This window comes from Microcaecilia unicolor, chromosome 7, assembly GCF_901765095.1.
Source record: "Microcaecilia unicolor chromosome 7, aMicUni1.1, whole genome shotgun sequence".
NCBI classification, from domain to species: domain Eukaryota; kingdom Metazoa; phylum Chordata; class Amphibia; order Gymnophiona; family Siphonopidae; genus Microcaecilia; species Microcaecilia unicolor.
Window position 1 is genome coordinate 216,690,597 of NC_044037.1, and position 19,479 is coordinate 216,710,075.

Genomic DNA, 19,479 nt, shown 5'->3' on the forward strand with positions numbered 1-19,479 from the left:
CAGAGCATTAAGGTGGTATTGTTGTCAGGTAGCATTTGTTTTGGAATTTAAAGTTGTATTCCATATCTTTAGAAATAAAACAAGACATGGGGCACTTCAAAGGGATTAATGTTTAGGTTCTAAAATGAAGTAGATTTTTCTGAATCATGTTCCGTATTTACTTTTCTTATGTTAAAGTTCTGTAGAAAACTCCTGAACTGCATATATGGTTAAACATTTGGCGCTATTTGACCTGAAGTTTTGTTACCTAATTTCCTTCAGGGAAACTGACCTTGTAAGTTCATCATATCTCTGTCCCCTTACTTAATAACTTTTGAACCATACATTAGTTTAATTCAGATTTCTGCATCCATTAATTCTATGCTCAAACTGTGCCCTGAATAACCCTTGAACATTTAGGGCCCTGTTTACTAAGGTGCGTTAGTGTTTTTAGCGCGCCTACATTTATCGCGCGCACTAACCATGTAGGCGCCTATAGGGATATTGTAGGCACGTACATGGTTAACGTGCGTACAAAACATTATCTTGCCTATAACGCTGCTTAGTAAACAGGGCCCTTAGAGTCCCTTTTTGTCCGATATGGAAATAGGACAGTTTATTTTAGTTGAAATGTCAGCTTTGTTGCTAATCACATATTTTGAAGTTAGCCACATGCTACTGTATGTAAGTCAGCTTTTACTAAAGAAGTGGGGAAACAATGTAGAGGTATGGCTTTGGGAATGCTTATCAACATAGATAATGTAGAGGAGTGATGGGGGGGGATTGCATTATATATTGTGTATACACTCTGCTTCGGTATGTTTTTTTTTTCCAATGTATTGTAAATGGGAGGTGTTGGGGAGCAGCTTGGAAAGCACAGTTTGTCTCTTTGTGTGTGTGTGTTTCCTTGCATATTTGTGGCCTTAGACAGGATTATAATGCTCATGGAAGGCAGTTGACACTGTGGAATGTTTGCAAGGACTCCATTCTAGAAACTCCCTTTTCTCCGAGGACAAGCTGACCATATTCTCACATGTGGATTACATCATCCACGTCGCCCAGTGCAGAGCTTAAACAAGCTACTAGAGTGGAGGAGTAGCCTAGTGGTTAGTGCAGCGGACTTTGATCCTGGGGAACTGGGTTCTATTCCCACTGCAGCTCCTTGTGACTGTGGGCAAGTCACTTAACCCTCCATTGCCCCAGGTACAAAATAAGTACCTTTATATATGTAAACCACTTTGAATGTAGTTGCAAAATACCACAGAAAGGCGGCATATCAAGTCCCATTTCCCCTTTAAGAGCACTCGCAGCCTTCTTGCCATGAGAGCGTGGGACCATCAATCTCTTCTCATCCGCAGTGAGGAGAGATTGTGAGTGTCTCACATTCTTCACAGCGCCTGGTGCATGAGTATTATTTTTTTTGATTTATGCCTTCTCTTTGGGGTTTTTCCCCCCTATTTTTTTTCTTTTCTTAGGAAAAGTTCCTTTCCCCTTCCTATACGTTTTACAGTAGTTTGATTTTCTCCTCGTTTAAGTTTCCTTTATTTTTGGAGCACTCCTTGTCGGCACCGAGCAACATCGATGACCAGCATTGGGCAAAGGCCAAGAAGCATCGGCATCGATCCCCCTCGACACATGGTGCTAGTAGCAATGTCTCGATGAGCGCATCCAGGCCATGTTCCCTGAGCTCTTGATGGGGTTTTTACACCAGTGTGCATCAGCATCTGGAATGTTTGCACCATCTGTGCCTCTTGCTGCTGCCCCACAAGGCCCTCAGCCTATTGTGAGGTCTCCAACACCAGTATCCCGTGTGGCACCAATATTGCTTCCACCTGTATTGGCACTCCCTTGACATCAATGGTGGAAGCTTTGCTGGAGTCGAGGATGGAACTGGCAGCTCCTCAATGCCCTTCTCAAGGACATGGATTCTCTGTTTTGAGGCAGGCTCGTTCTCAACCCTCCCATGAGGGGTTTTTTGCCATCACCGATGAGCACTCTTGGAAGTCTGATGAGGATCCATGGTACTTCTCAGAGGAGGAGTCCTATGATATCCTATCTGACCCCTCTCCTCCAGAGGAAAGGAGAAAGTCTCCACCTGATTGCCTTTGCTTCTCAGGTTTTGTTAGGCAAGTGGTGACTGCTATTCCTATTCATTTGGAGGTGAAGGACGAGCCCAGGGCTGAAATGTTTGAGGTTCTGGAGTATGAATCTCCTCCTAAAGAGACTGTGACAGTCCCTCTTCATTGGATCCTGAAAGATGTTCATGTGAAGAACTGGGAGTCCCCTCTGTTGGTCCCTGGCTTGCCCAAGAAGATAGACACCATATATCAGATCCAGAGTTCCACAGGATTTGACAAGCCTCTGTTGCCTCATCATTCCTTGGTGGTGGAATCCATGCTCAAGACAGCCAGGAGTTCTAGGGATTATGCTTCGGTGCCCCCTGGCAGAGAAACTAGAACCCTAGATTCTTTTGCATGGAAGATATATCAGGCCTCTGCATTGGTGTCAACGACCCCCAAATTGCCCACTGAGATGATCTCACTTTAGCTCTCAGCACAAGCAGGTACTAGCAGAGAAATTCTCCGCCTTCTGAAGGCCCATGCGGACAAGCCCATTCCACAAGGGGAAGAAGGGCGGGGATTCTATTCCAAGTACTTCCTTGTGCCAAAGAAAACAGGGGGATGTGTCCCATCCTAGACCTAAGGGCCCTGAACAAATTCATGGTCAAAGAAAAGTTCAGGACGGTTTCCATGGGCATCCTGCGCCCCATGGTTCAGGAAAAAGATTGACTATGCTCTCTGAACTTGAAGGATGCTTACAATCGCATCCCAGTACTTCCAGGTCACAGGAAGTATTTTTGATTTTGGCTAGGGACACATCACTTCACATCACTACCTTTTGGCCTCTCGTTGGCTCCCAGGGTTTTCACCAAGTGTCTTGCATTGGTCGCTGCATCGCTATGCAGACTTGGGAGTCCCATGTGTTCCCCTATCTGTGCTTAGGAGTACATGCAGAGAACTATTTGAGTTTTGGAGTTACTAGGGTTTGTTTTAAACTACCCCAAATCCCATCTCCATCTTGTTCAGCAATTGGAACTCATCAGATCCCTGCTAGGCACTCAGCAAGCATGGGCTTTTCTCCTTGCGCCAATGGCAGATAACTCTTATCCTTCTTGTCACTTGGGTCCAAGCAAGCCAGTATGTCACAGCTCGGAAGATGTTAAGATTGTTAGACCACATGACCTTCACTATCCGTGTCAAGCCCATGGCACATCTTCACATGCAAACTGCCCAGTGGACCTTAGTTTCCCAATGGTGCCAAGCTCGGGGAACCTAGCGAATGTCATCTGAGGGTTCAGTCTCTACTTTGGTGGACAATTCGATCCAATTTGACTGTGAGATTTTCATTCTAAATTCCTCAGCCCCAGAAGCTGCTGACAACTGATGCATTCCGCCTGAGGTGGGGGCTCATGTGGATGGGCTTCACACTCAGGGAGGTTGGTCAGCTTAGGAATCAGATCTTCAGGTCAACCTCCTGAAGCTACGAGCAATCTGGAACACTGTAAGGGCTTTCAGAGATCAGCTGTCCCACCAAATTGTACTCATTCAAACAGACAATCAAGTTGCAGTGTATTACACCACTGTGTCAGGAGGCCATCCAGATGTAGCAGTGGGCAGCCCAGCATGGGATGCTTCTCAAAGCCACTTAACCTGTTGGGCAAATCCAACAGCCTGGCTGACTGACTGAGCAGGGTCTTTCAACCACATGAGTGGTCTCTCAACATGGACATTGCCTGCAAGATCTTCCAAATAAGCATCTTCGCTTTCTCACCACACTCCCCCTTCATATAAAACACTTCATATTCTGATCTAGATTTAAACTTTAGAAATTACACACTCAAGCAGTGATAAATCTTGTGTGTTTGTGGGTGGGGGTATTGGGTGAATTTGTGATTTGACAAGCGTGCTGACTATGATGGAGAAGGATGTGGGGCAGTGCTTTGATTTTGGTTTTGATATGGGGGGTGTGAAATGAAAAGAGATACACCAACCTTTATCTGCTGCTCCCCCATATTATCTCCCGGTCTGTTTGCCTGTAACCAGCTACTGGACAGAGAGGGCACTTAAATAATTACCAACATTCCACAGCCCCTGTTTCCCAGAGAAAGCAATCTAGATTTTTTTGAGAGAGTTTATCTGACCTGATGTTTGTTGTTTCCAACTCAATGGAAAGGATTCGACATAAGGGTTCAAGAATGTCTATCTGTATGACTGGGGGCAAAGCAAATCTCTGAAAATGTAACAAAGTGGGATAAAATTTGGCATGAGAGGGGCATTTTTGATATGTCTAAATCTGATTTTGGGGATGTATTGGGGGGGGGGCAGCATTCTTAGTAGACTGGCCACATAGACATCCCAGCAGAGCAGTGGAGCACCCACGGGGCACTGCAGTGGACTTCACGTAAAAGGGCCCAGGTACACATCTCACCGTTACCCCTGTTGTATAGTAAGCTCTCCAACACCTACCAAAAACCTACTGTACACCACAACAATAGCCCTTATGCCTGCATGTATCACCTATATGTAGATACAGTAAGTGTTTGGTGGGTTTTGGAGGGCTCACACTTTCCACCACAAGTAAACCAGTTAGAGTGGAATATGGTCCAACTCACTGACCACTAGGCTACTCCTGAAACCTGTTTGCTGCTCTAATAGGAGTGGCCATCATATCTGAAACTGTCATAGAGCCTGGTATGTGCTGTCACTGTCACATCTTAGGAGGCTGAGAGGGGGATCATTGACTACTTTGAGAGTTAAGGGGGTTATTCCATAATCCCTCTAGTGATCAATTGGTCATTTATGCACTTTTTAGAAACATGACTGCAGATAAGGTCCAAATGGCCCATCCAGTCTGCCTGTCCTCAGTAACCACTAACTCCTCCTTTCCCTAAGGAATCCCACGTGCCTACCCCATGCTTTCTTAAATTCTGACACAGTCTTCGTCTCCACAATGTCCACCAGGAGGCCATTCCATTCATCTACCACCCTTTCTGTAAAGGAGTATTTCCTTAGATTCCTCCTAAGCCTATTTCCTCTTAATTTTATCCTATGCCCTCTCATTCCAGAGGTTTCCTTCATTTGAAAAAAGCTCACCTCCTGTACATTAAAACCACTGAGGTATTTAAACATCTCTATCATATCCCCTAGACGTTTTCAGTTTGTTCCATTATTGCAAAAAAAAAAAAAGTGCCTCCTATGTCCCTCCTAAAACGCCCCCCTTGAAATTTGCACAAACTGTGGAGCAAAATGTCTAAAATCAGGGTGTTGAAAATTGCAACTTGGATATGTTTGAGATAAAAACTCCTTCTGCCACCTTCTGATTTTTTTTTATTTTGAAAATGGGCCAGATTGTTCCAGACGCATAAACTCCCTCCTTTTTTTTATTTATTTATCTTTTTTTAATGGCATAAGCAGAAACGTAGATATAGGGAATTAAAGCAGTTAAGGAGTTTGAAAGGAGAAATTTCTACCTTCACACAACTACCCCTACCTTTTAAAATTACCCCCATAGCTACCCAATAATTCCAATTATTCCCATCCCTCAAAACTACACCTCACAACTAATCACTCTCATCAGCAATCCTTAGTCTGTCATCCCTGACTTAACGCCACCCTCACTCCATCATCCCAAGTACTCCCACCCCCCACAACTAATCCATCATTACCCAACTAACTGAACTCCAATACTAAATGCACCACTACCCATCGTCCCCAGTACTTCCATAACTACCCTACCATCCCCAAATATCCATCCTCCCAAATCTACCCCCTCCCCACAGCTATCCCAGCTAGTGTCATCCTTCCAAAACCACTCACCACAAATACTCATGCATCCCAAAACTACCTTCTAAACCTAACCTCCAACATTACCCCACCTTCCAGCTGCTCCCTCCCCTCCTCTGAATCAGATACACACAGACAACTCAGCACAACATGCTTTCCCTACTTGTTAGTTTTCAAATTAATCTGAGATACTAAATTTTTGGTGCACAAGATAAAAATGGGAGTGACGTTCTGTCCTTTGGGGAGTTATTGTGTCCACAGATTGACAGTCACAGATCCATTTATATAATTTTTTTTCAATAAGCATAAGAGAATTTGACATTTGTGTGATCTAAACACATTGCTATGTCAGTGAATATTTTTAGCCTAGTTTCGCACAAAAAAATTGGCCTTATAAAATCATCATGACTGCATTCTGTCTTAACCCAATAGCTTCAGAACTATCTGTACACATTTATTCAGAATTCTGCCACAGATAATAAAGCTGTTGACTCACAATCCATGTTTCCTCATCTCCCACTACACTTAGAATTAGTGTTTTGTCATCCTTCTTCCCCCCCCCCCCCCCCCCCCCCTCAGGGGCAAAGTCTCCAAATGGATTACATTTGCCCATGGAAACCAAAATGAGCAGAGGTCGCCCTAAGTGGAGAGACAACCACAGGTCCAAATAAAAATCCTTTATTGACTTGTGGTTGTGTCTCCATTTTGGACCACCTCCTCTCCTTTTAGTTTCCTTATATGATCTTCTCTGTGTTAATGATGTTAAAATTGCCCATACCATGACAGTAGTGAGCCTCATTCTTATGTCACAGTATATTGAGTATGATCCATTTAGTTCAGTTGTAATCTCAGGGAAGTCATAGCACACTAGTGCCATTGAGCTGCCTTGCCCTGAGTCCAGTGCCTGTAGGTTCTAGGTTGCGTACTTATAAATACAATAATATCACTTAAGTGATCTCTTTAAAAAAAAATTAATAAATAAAAGTAGCCAGTAAATATTCAGGTGGTGGCAGTGGTTTTTTTTAGACACTAACCAGCACCAGCTGAATTAGGCCCCATTATTCAATGCACGGCCCTATCCGGGCACCCGCATTGAATATTTGGGGCTGACTGGCCAAGAGTTTGTTGGCGTGATTTATGCCGGTCACTATTCAGCCCGGACCTGCATACAGGAATTGGTGATTCCACTCGCTGAACCCCCCCACCCCCAACTATCACCAATTTTCCAATTTTGATTCCTCCCATGACCCCACCACTGTTACAAGACCTCCACAATTCCAATCGACCCTGACACACACACACACCCCGGGCCTACCTTAACCTCTCTGGTGGTCAAGTGGGCCATCAGGCAGGAGGGAACCCCACTCTAAAATGGCAGCCACAATTTCGAGCAGTAGTCCTGCTCACAAAAAATTGACAGATGCTAATACAATTGTATATTGCTGTCTCATGTATTAATAATGTGATAATAATGTGATCTATTGACAGACCCTTTCAGGAATGATTTGGATAACTACTACACCCCTTCCTTTATTAAACTTCCTCCATTAAGAGGCTCATGTTTATCTCAAAATGTTGCTTGAGAGTTGATTGTCATTTATTTTTGTATTCTTTCTCTCGTGATCAGCGATGAATTACGTGAGCATTTGAAAAACGCACCAAAGATGATTATGACCCAAAAACAGGATGTAGAATCTTCAGATTCTTCCTCAGCTTCATCTTCCTCAGATTCAGATAACTCTGATTCTGATGGCTCCAGCTCATCCAGTGACAGTTCCTCCAACAGTGACAGTAATTCCAATTCAGGTATTTACAAAGATTTTAATGTATATATATATAAAAGAATCAAAAATCAGAGGCTGTGCTACCCATCTACATTTCAGGGATTCTTCTCATTGATAGAATTGATCAGATTCAGACCATAGCCCTAAATATAAAGGGGAAAAATGGCATAATACCTTTTCATGCTTCTATTAATCAGTGTACAATGAATTTGGATTTGTTGCATTTGGCCCACGGTATGATGTAATAATTATCAAAGAAAAGAAACTTGTGCTTAATTTCTCATATTTTGTCTTCTATTGTAATATATTACCTAGAGCAGTAATTATTCTCTGGGTAATTATCCGTAAAGATGGAGTATTACACTGGAGAATGCTTAAAAATAAATTGGTTTTAAATGAACAATAATTCCAGTTACCTTTTTAATTAATTTTCATCTCTGTATGTTGTCATTATCAAAGTTATTTGTGTTAATCTAACCATGTTAATCTTCCTTCCACTTCATTTTCTTCCCTGGATTGCTATGGGGGTGCTTATAATGTTCAATTTAGAGCATTACAGTCAGTTCTGTGTTTATTACATTACAGTCTACTACCATAGCATTAAGTAAAAGCAAGTGCTAGATGATTAGTATGGAAACCATTAGAGCCTAGATGAATGTTAGAGCTGAGATGATACTGACATTTGTCTCCAAGGTTCCCCCCCCCCCCCCCCCCCCCCCATTCTGTATCTATATATTTATAAATGATCTAGAGATGTGAAAAACTAGTGAGGTAATTAAATTTGCTGATGACAGAAAGTTATTCAAAGTTGTTCAATCTCAAGAGGATTGTGAAAAATTACAAGAGGAACTTTCGAGACTGGGAGTGGGCATCCAAATGGCAGATGACGTTTAATGTGAGCAAGTGCAATATGATGCATGTGGGAAAGAGGAACGCAGACTATAGCTACATGTTCCAAGGATCCACATTAGGAGTCACTGCCCAGGAAAAGGATCTAGGTGTCATCGTTATGCTATGTTGAAACCCTCTGCTCAGTGGGCAGTGGCACCAAAGAAAGTAAATAAAATTTAGAAATTATTAGGAAAGGAATGGAAATTTAAAAAATGAGATTATTATGCCTTTGCATTGCTCCTTGATATGATCACACCTTGAATACGGTGTGCAATTCTGGTCACCACATCTCAAAAAAAGATATAGTGGAATTAGAAAAGGTACAGAGAAGGACGACGAAGATGGTAAAGGGATAACTTCCCTATGAGGAAAGACTAAAGCGGCTTGGAGATGTGATGGAGATCTATGACATACTGAGTGGAGTGGAACTGGATGTGAATCGCTTGTTTACTCTTTCCAAAAATACTAGGACTAGGGGGCACACAATGAAGCTACTAAGTAGTACATTTAAAACAAACTGGAGAAAATATTTCAGTGTGTAATTAAATTCTGGAATTTGTTGCCAGAGAATGTGGTAACAACAGCTTAGCAGGGTTTAAAAAATGTTTGGATAATTTCCTAACAGAAAAGGCCATAAGCCATTATTAATATGGATTTGGAAAGATCCACTGCTTATTTCTAGAATAAGCAACATAAAATGTATTGTACTGTTTTGGGATCTTGCCAAATACTTGTGACCTGGATTGACCATTGTTGGAAACAGGGATACTAGACTTGATGGACCTTCAGTCTGTCCCAGTAAGTCAACGCTTATGTTTTTTTGACCTTGATGAATATTCTTTTATCAAGTTACTTATTTCTCAATATTAACCTGTTTACATTGTAAGCTGTTCGGGACAGTGGCCTTGAAACTTTGTTCTATATAAGTAATATCCATGCCTAGATAGCTTTATTCATAGCAGCATAACAAATAGAATAGAATATGAGCCCCTTCAAGAAAATAACTTTTGGGCTGGCCTTATAGCTAAGACTAAAGTACTGTGAATGGTGCCACAGCAAACCATATTTTAGCTCCACTGTTGTTTGTTGCCTCCATTTTTCATCCCAGTGAAGGAAGGAGAGACGGGAGCTGTTGCCTCAGTGGTAGTCTTTGACCCCTATAAAAGATGATGCTGGCCAAATCTTGGAGTGTCCAGTTGCTTATAATATGCATAATCTACTTGAATGTATCATAGTATGTTACAATAAACAGGGAGTTTGCTCTAGTAGTTAGAGCATTGATCTCTGATTCAGTTAAAGTCCTGGGGCCCAGTATCTAGCAGACAGCGAGCAGCGCATGTGCTGTCTGCCGCCATTGCTAAACCTGGATATTTAATGCCAGACCATATGTGGCGACCAGCATTGAATATCCGGGTTTATGGCTTCTAAAATGTTAGCGCTGAATATCGGCATAGCCAGTTAACTTTTTAGCAGTCAGTTAGGCCTGCTATTTATCCATGCCTAAAACAGCTATGTTAGGTGTTTAAACACTATTTAACTGGCCAGGAGCAGTTTGCAAATAATTTTGAATATCGGGGGGGGGGGGGGGGGGGGGGGCTAGTAACAGTTCAAGACACTCCTTTGCCATAGACTCTGTGGGACTCTGGACAAGTCATTCTATCGCTCTGTGCTTGCAAGACCCAGTTGAAACAAGGTATGTCTCTTAGATTGGACTTTCTCAATTATTAAATTTAAATTTGCTAGCCTCTTTATGCATGCTATCCATACTATTAATGTCTTTATAAGTTGAATAAAAGATTATTGCAGTATAAAGATTCTAAATTCTTTTCCAGGCTAGGCTACCAAAGATGGTTGGTTAGGGTACAAGGGACAAAGAAAGTGGCCAGTATTGGAAAAATGAGAGACACAGATTTATATTTTTATTGATTTGTAATGTCTGTTAAAATGTGCAAAAAGAATTCCTTCAAATTCAGTTAACAGCATATGGTATGCTTTGTGCATGTCCTTGTTTGTTTTTCCCTATGCTGTGAGAAATCTCTCTGAGAACTGGTGTGTATTTTTGCTGACAATGTGGCAGGAAGGTTAGCAAGAAAGCAGTGTGTTGTATTTTGTGTCATTTTTTGAAAAGCTTGTCAGATGGCTAATGTAACCTTACGTTTGACATGGTAGTATAATAAACATTGGTATTCTAAAATCCTTATGCTACTGTGATGCAGTCTAGTTTCTTGAACACTTGGTGCTTCATGTAGTTGATGGCACAGCATGAAATTCTGCACTTGGTAAGCTTCCTGGTTTGAAATTAATTTGATTTAGTGTATGATTTCAGCAGTGAGCAATTTTTTTGTCCTTCCTTATGATGAATTAAGTGGTACATTGGATATTGCTGTGATGTGCAGTAACACTGTATTTAGAAATCTTTTTATGTTAGCAGTTGCTGTGCAGAGAAAGTGATATATTGATGTTCCGAAAAACCCATGCATCTACGTCAGCACCACCTCTCTACTTCCTTTCTATAAATAGAGGCATTTTGTATATGTATAAAATCAGTACAATAGTGAAGAAAGAAAAAATCCAAACAGGTAGAATGTCTATTTTTCTCCATGAGCTATAAATTAAAGCTGCCTAAATATAACTTCTACAAGAGGTAATTTCAAATATTTCACATGCAATGCAAAATCTTAGTAATTCTGACCGACAAAAGATTTTCTCAGAGGACAAGCAGGCTTATTAATTCTCACAAGTGGGTGATGCCGACCCACGTCGCCTGGTCTGGGATTTATAAAAGTAAAAACAGAGCTTTGTGGAGTGCGAGATGCTCCACCATGCATGCGCAAGTGCCTTCCCGCCCGCCATGTGAATGCAGTCTTCTCAGTTCTTTTTTTCTACCATGGTTTTTTTGCTGTCTCCTCATGCCACTCGGTCCTAAAGAGCTTTTTTTGTGCCTTTCGGCAATTTTTCATACATTTTTTTTCTCTCATTATTGTGTTCCTGTTGTGGAACCTCCTTTCTTTGTTTTCCCTTATGTTTTTAGTTCATTTTCCTCTTTTCTAAGTTTCCTTTATTTTTCGTCATCATTAGGTCACGTTTAGACCTTGACCTTGGCCGAGAACTTTCCCTTTCTTCTTTGTCGTGCCTTGCCCCTTTTTCAGGCACCATCGATTCGTTTAATTTAGCCGAGGAAGTTTTTCCTTTCATGTCCATGAAAGTTCCCAGTGGCTTTAAGCACTGTACCCAGTGCAGTCGTACAGTCTCTGGGAAAGACACCCATTCTTGGTGTCTACAGTGTCTTGGGCCTTATATTTATTTATTTATTTATTTATTTATTTATTACATTTGTATCCCGCACTTTCCCACTAAAAGCAGGTTCAATGCGGCTTACACAGTAATACGTAATTCAGAATTTTGTTAGATAAGGTAAGAAATTAAGTATAACATAGTAATAGAATGGATGGGTAGGTAGAGATAGGCGATAGGGAGGTAATGTCGTTGTCTCGTTGGTATATGTTAGGTAGATGGTTTAATAAGATTAATCTGTGTCCTTTGGGTAGGCTTGCTTCAATAAATGTGTTTTTAGTGCTTTCCTGAATGGTAAATGGTCATAGATTGATTGGATAGGTCTAGGGAGGGCGTTCCGGAGTTGGCTGCCCAAAAAGGAGAAATTGGATCCATAATAAGTTTTGTACTTGAGACCTTTACAGTTGGGGTAGTGCAGGTTGAGGTAATTTCGCAAAAATAGACATGTTTCTTGCTGGGAGGTCAACCAGATTTATCATATAAATCATATTCTCAAAATCCCTCTCACCTCCCCTTGGAGTTATCGCCTTTGTTTTTGTTTTTTACTTTGTTTTTGCTTTAGTATAAAACTGAGGTGACACGTTCATGCGGCGGGCAGGAAGGCACTTGCACATGTACGGTGGAGAGTGTCTTGTGCTCCACAAAGATATGTTTTTACTTTTATAAATCCCAGTCCGCGCGAAGCGGGTTGGCGTCACCCACTTATGAGAATATAAAGCCTGCTGTCCTCACAGAACACCTGCGACAGATAAGTACCTTAGCTATACTTACAATTGATTGAATGTGTTTTAATTGGCAATTAGTTTGGATTTGAATTTTGGTCTGGACTTTTTCTTACTGATCTCATGTTTTTTGTTCATACACTAAAAGCTCCTGCTTATAGAACTGACGTGCATTGGATATCTTTTATTTCATTAACAAGCCAGGATTGAATTAGGCGGGTGATGTCATTCGATGGTGCCCACATGAATCTCCTCCCAGAGCTGAGAACTCTAGTGTAACGTTCTGAGCACATGTGGCCCTTCCAGTGTGCAGTGGTCTCATCTGCTTTTCAGTTTTGTTTTTTTCCACTGTACCCAAACAAACATGAAATAAAGCTCTCCCATGTTTGTTTTCAACACTTTTTTTCATCATGTTTGTCTTAGTTTCTTATTTTTTCTTATGTTGCCAAAATTGGGATTTCATCTTTGCCCATATTGTGGAAATAAAATCCAGAACATTGATGCATATACTAAGTGTCTCTTGTTCCTCAGTCTTGACTGTAAACTTTGTTCTAAAATGTCAACAAGAGCATGAAGCAACCATCTAAATCACCTAAGAGAACATGTGGATGCTCAAGAAAGTGCTTCTAGAAAAATCTAACAAAGGACCTCTTCTACGCAGAAATCAACTACTCCTGTGCAGACCAGGCACAAATCTTCCATAGAGAACTGACCATAAGCGTCTAGTCCCCCAGAGGGCAGATGCCCTTAAAATATTCATGCTCCCAATGTAGCCACTTCTGGAGTACCTGCAGATGCCTGATCTGAGGCAGCTTGCATCAATATCGTCCAAAACGCTGATGAGGCAGAAGCATATCATAGATTCTTCTACCAATAAGAAGAGGCGCTTAGACTCACTCCATTCACATAAATATCAGTGCAGTGCTAGTACCGCTTAAGCTGCCCAACGCTACTGCAAAAGGCCTGTTCAGCACAGACAATTATATCACTGTAGTCCTTTGCACAATGGTCTATGCCTAATACACTGGTGTTAGTCACAGTATCAGATAAGGTTTACTTGTTGACATCTTTCCAGCTTCCTGAGCATTCTCACTCTTCTTCAAAAGATGTTTGCACCCTTTCTGAAGGACTATTTCAAAAATCTATCTGATGTTCCTTCCCCACCATGCTATGGACTTCTAAGGTATTTATTTTTATTTATTTATTGGGCTTTATTAACCATCTATGTAGAGATTCACTCAAGGCACTTGCTTTTACATTAGAGAGCCATTCCACTCCGCTGGCCTTACCCCTGCATAGAAAAGCAACTTATTCAGACCCTAGTTTCATCTTCAGATTCAGAGGATGAACCTGCTTGCTTGCTTCTTCCATTCTCTCTGAACCAACTTTCATCTAATGTTGAGAGTCTCCCTAGATCCTTTTGGTGGTCAGCTGTCTTTAGTGGTACGTGAGGAGGAAGAATCTACAGGTATTTCATCTGACCACTTTCCACCATCACAGTAACACAGCAAATGATGGCAGATAAAGACCTGCATGGTCCATCCAGTCCCCCTTGCAAGGTGGCCAGATTCTCCTGCCACTCTGTGCAGGTTACACTCCTTCATTGTCCTCTATTGGCAGCACAACCAGGGCAGTTGGCAATTTTTACCATGCCTATCACATTTAGGCAGTTATATTATTCTGCAATATCACGTTACCATGCCAATAGTCTGGTTTTATTTATGGTAGCTTCATCACAGTCAGTATGATAACAGTTAAACTAACAATCCAATCATATTGCTAATTAAATATGTTTTACTCTCTAATTTCAACCTTAAGATGTTTTCCCTTCCCCCATAGAGATACATAACACCCACACTCATAGCATATGATGTGATATAATATGAGTCTCCATATGAGGACATTTCCTATCCAAAATTTGTCAATAAATGACTAATAACGTTCATTTTTCCCTTCAGCAGGAAGAGGAACCTAGATTGGATGTCTGACATTTTAAAGTATATAGAGGCCCCTAAGACAACAGTTAAGCTGTGCATGGTATGCTTAAGGACCAGCAATTCCCTATGTGGCAGAATATACTCTCTATTCAACCTATCCAACCATCTCCGGGATTTAACAAGGTCTAGGTATCAAGCTTTTCAGTAGTGCTGAAAGAACTATGGAGAAAGACAACAAAATTTAGAGATTTTTCTAATACTCCCCCTGGAAAGGATTTTTGGTTGGTGGGTCATTTGGAGAAGAAAGTATTTTAAGGAGCTGTGCTGTCTGCAAGAATAGCTGCTCACCAACTCTATATAGTACTCTATATGTGAGAGAAGCTAGTTTCCATACATTAGCATTGCAAACCGCCCTGCTGCCATTGAACTAAGAGCAGAATAGCAAGTGCCCAATAAACAAACATAATGAATTTGGTACCCACCTAATCAGGGCAACTTATGATGCCTTTGAAACCTTGGCCAAAGGTTTTGTTTCTGCAACTGCAGCCCAATACCTAAAATGGTTGCAAGTTTCCAGCTTGTGAAAGATATCCGTTCCTGATTAGCTGATATTTCTTGTACTAGAGACTCCCTGTTCAGGAAATAAGTAAAAGAAGTGATGGTGAAAATACCAGAATCTGATATTTTGATTTCCGTGTGCTATTATATTTCTTCTAATGTAAAACAGAGTTTCAAGAGGGATGATGTAATGTGTCCAGAGGAACCATTTAATTTAACTCAGTTCTTGGAAACTTCCCAGGACAATTTCACAGAGCGAGCCACCCTCTTGTTCTCTTTGGTGCCTAAAAAGTACAGTGTTAATTTTGAGGTCTTATTTAAGAAAAAGGATTATTTGTTTTGTGGAGGTAAACTTCAAATATTTCCTGATGCGGCTCATACCACACAATTGTGTAGAAAGCCATTTCTTCAATTAAAATCTTGCATGCTTGTTGTAGGGGCAACATTTTTTTTTAAGTTCCCCTGCAGTTTCATAATAAAGGTCTTTGATTTAAGTTATACTTTCTTTGATCCTTTTCAGTTAGAATGTTTTCTTTTAGATAAAGAAGCTAAGTGATCTTTGGATGATATATTTGTAATTATCAGTTAGGTGAGGGAATAGTTAAATAGGTATAATTTTATAGGTGTACTAGAGACTTCCTCTTTAGAGAGGAAGTAAAAGAAATGGTGGAAATTATTGAAGACCATTGTTCCACTCTTCAGCATCTGCCAGCAGTTTAATCCTCCATATTGGCTACCTTTGCCAGGTGCACTTTATTCAACCAATACAAATACAGTCATTATTACCACAAAAGATTCTGTTATCAGAAACAACCTTAACTTGCTCAATATACTGTTGGCCTAAGGCCAAGACAAAGAGAGAGAGAGCTCAACCTAAGCAGGTGATCCCTTCCTAACATAAGTAGTGGCCTTCCTTTTGACTTATGCTTCTCGTGTCCAGTCTCTACAAAACAAAGAGAGAGAGAGGAGAAGGAAAGAGGTTTACTGAAGAGCCCAGAGTACGTCTTGATTCTGTCTCATCTGTGGTAAGACTTCTGGAGACTTGAACTTGGGTGGAGCAGCCAGCAGTGGTAAGTCCCACTAAAGTTTGACTCAGAACCACAGGTAGGGCTTCAAGTTCTACTTGGTGGTGCAGGGGAGGGATCCCCACTCACTGCTTGGGACCACGCGATGCAGTGTTTTTATGATGGGATGAATAACGACTCCCACAGAGGCAGTTAAGCAGTTCCAGCTGTGGGACCCATCGGCTGGAATCATGGTGCTGTAGTGCGTGCAAGCTGGGAATCCCGTAGGACACAGAGAAAATGGTCGGTGGCAGCACATCTTCGGATTTGGCACAGCATCTGAATGTACTGGGGACTTCAGGCTGTCCGGCAGTGCCAGTGCGCAGTTTGATGCAGGAATGGGCACCATTTTGTCAGGACCAACTGTTAGTGAGGAACAGCCTTTGTATGATCACACGTGGAGCACAGCCACCATTTTACTACTTCAGGGCCCAACGGAGCATTCAGTTGCATCAGGATCTTTGTTTTCTCCAGAGTTTATATTGCTCCTACACCAGACCTATTGACTGAAGCAGGGACAGTTGGAGTTTTTTTTTTTTTGTTACATTTGTACCCCACGCTTTCCCACTCATGGCAGGCTCAATGCGGCTTACATGGGGCAATGGAGGGTTAAGTGACTTGCCCAGAGTCACAAGGAGCTGCCTGTGCCAGGAATCGAACTCAGTTCCTCAGTTCCCCAGGACCAAAGTCCACCACCCTAACCACTAGGCCACTTCTCCACTCCAAGATGCTTCAGTTTCTTGCCCCGCTGCCCTCCAGCTCCTGAGACCTCCAGAAGTGAGCAGATGAGGCTTTCTTCTTCTCCCTCCTTGTCTGATGTGGCCTCGGTTTATTCAAAGGAGCCATCATTGACGGAACCATTAGAAGAGGGAGATGGCCAGAAAGTACTGAGCTTGTTTCATAAATAGGAGCTCAGTACTCTTATTTCTGAGGCGCACTGGTAGTGCTTGAGGAGCCTTGTACTTCAGCATCAGGAACCCTGTCTTCATCATGAGGGGGTTTAGATGTCCTTCTAAGGCCTTCCTGATGCATTCTGACATTCAGGACCTGATTACAGTTGGGCAGAGAAAACTTTCTCTGTTTGTTGGCAGCTCACATTACTGGATCCAGGTACTCCTTGGACCCAGGAGAATGGGAACTATCCAGCCAGGGTATTCAGCTGATATTGGAACAATGGGGGTCTCCGCTTCTGGACTTGATGGCAATGAAACAGAATGCCAAAGTGCCCAAGTTCTTCAGCTGTTGGAAAGAATAAGGATTGATGCCTTACTGCAGCCCTGACCGTAGACGCATCTACTTGTATGTCTTCCCTCCTTGGCCCATGGTACGCCATGTGTTGAGAAGGATCGCCTTGCACTGAGGTTGAATAATTATAATCCTGAACTGGCCGAGGAGGTCATAGTATGCTGATTTGACTGCTGGATGGGGGTCCTCTCCGTCTTCTGCAGGTGCATGGCCTACTGAAGCAAGATCTGGTGCCCATGGAGGATCCGTTTCCCTTTGGTCTTAAGGCTTGGCCATTGAAAGGGCTGGTTTGAGACAAAAGATTATTCTGATTCGGTCATTGTTACCTTGCTTCTGGCTTGGGAAAGCTCTACATCCATTGCATATGCGAGGGTGTGAAGGACATTTGAGGGCTGGTGTTCTGAGTGCGGACTTTTCTCCCTTCTCTGCTCATATTGCACACAGCCAAGTATTTCTCCAGGCAGGCCTTCAGAAAGGATTGGCTTTGGAATCTCTAAAAGTTCCTTACGAGACTGGGAGACTGGACGTCTAAATGGCAGATGACGTTTAATGTGAGCAAGTACAAAGTGATGCATGTGGGAAAGAGGAACCCGAATTATAGCTACGTAATGAAAGGTTCCACGTTAGGAGTCACCGACCGTGAAAGGGATCTAGGCATCATCATTGATGATACGTTGAAACCCTCCGCTCAGTGTGCTGCGACGACTAAGAAATCAAATAGAATATTAGGTATTATTAGGAAAGGAATGGAAAACAAAAATGAGGATGTTATAATGCCTTTGTATCAGTCCATGATGTGACCGCACCTCGAATATTGTGTTCAATTCTGGTCGCTGCATCTTAAAAAAGATATAGTGGAGTTAGAGAAGGGCGATGAAAATGATAAAGGGGGTGGGACGATTCCCTATGAGGAAAGGCTGAAGTGGCTAGGGCTTTTCAGCTTGGAGAAAAGACAGCTGATGGGAGATATGATAGAGGTCTATAAAATGAGTAGAGTGGAACTTGGTAGACGTGAATCGTTTGTTTACTCTTTCCAAAAATACTAGGGCTAGGGGGAATGCGATGAAGCTACAAAGTAGTAAATTTAAAACGAAATGGAGAAATTTTTCTTCACTCAACGTATAAACTCTGGAATTCGTTACCAGAGAATGTGGTAAAGGTGGTTAGCTTAGCGGGTTTTAAAAAAGGTTTGGATGGCTTCCTAAAGGAAAAGCCAATAGACCATTATTAAAATGACTTGGGGAAAATTGACTGATTTTTTTTTTCTGGGATAAGCAGCATAACTTGTATTGAACTTTTTGGGGATCTTGCCAGGTATTTGTGTTTGGATTGGCCATTGTTGGTCACTGTTGCCACTTTGATCTGTCCCAGTGTGGCAGTACTTAGTATTTAGGTTGCAGCTTTGGCCTGTTTTAGGGGCTGATAACAGAAAATGTGTCTTGTTGCTCACCTGAATATCGTTTGATTCTTGGGGAGCAGTATGGATACACCATGTCCAGATTGAAATCTTAATTTAGTCCTTCGGGCTCTGCAGAAGCCTCTTTTTCAGACACTCTGGAAGGCCTCCTTGAAAGACATTACACTAAAGATAGAGTTCTTTGTGGCTGTTGCTTGATATGTAGGGTTTTGGAACTTGTGGTGCTTCCTGCATATCTTTTGTTGTGTACAAGTTGTCCAGAGAGGCCCACACATTTTTTTCTTCTGGTTAGTGTGAGGTTAGCAAGTTGTTTAAGGTTTTTGTGTTTATTCTGAGTATTATCCTCACTGCAGGTTCTGGAATTGTGGGAAGAACTGATTGAAAGAAAATTATTAGATAAGACCTAATTTCTCAGTTCTTCTCAAGTAGAGAGCTGCACGGCTTCCGTCCCCGCGGGAATCCCGCGGAACCCGAGGCAGTTCCTGCGGGGTTCCCGCGGGGATGGAAGCGGTTCTGCGGGGTTCCCGCGGGGACGGAAGCGGTTCTGCGGGGTTCCCGCGGGGATGGAAGCAGTTCTGCGGGGTTCCCGTGGAAGTGTAAGCTGCACCTGCACTAGCCTCTCATCTACCGAATACCAATTTATTTGAGTGCTGTCTCCTCCTCCTCTTCTTCCTTGCTTTAACAGCATAAATGTGGAAAGTCTTCCATTAAGGAGGTGGTAGAGTCACAAATGATGACGGAATTC

General features: G+C 42.1%; 1 protein-coding gene across 2 annotated transcripts in view; it reads left to right on the forward strand.

The window, feature by feature from the left end:
* Positions 1-19,479, forward strand: part of CWC22 (CWC22 spliceosome associated protein homolog) — a 201,057-nt gene that overhangs the window by 177,892 nt on the left and 3,686 nt on the right. For both annotated transcript variants that reach the window (XM_030210141.1, XM_030210142.1), the window contains exon 19: positions 7,450-7,628. In XM_030210141.1, coding sequence (XP_030066001.1) covers positions 7,450-7,628 — 179 coding nt within the window. The remainder of the gene's footprint in view (positions 1-7,449; positions 7,629-19,479) is intronic.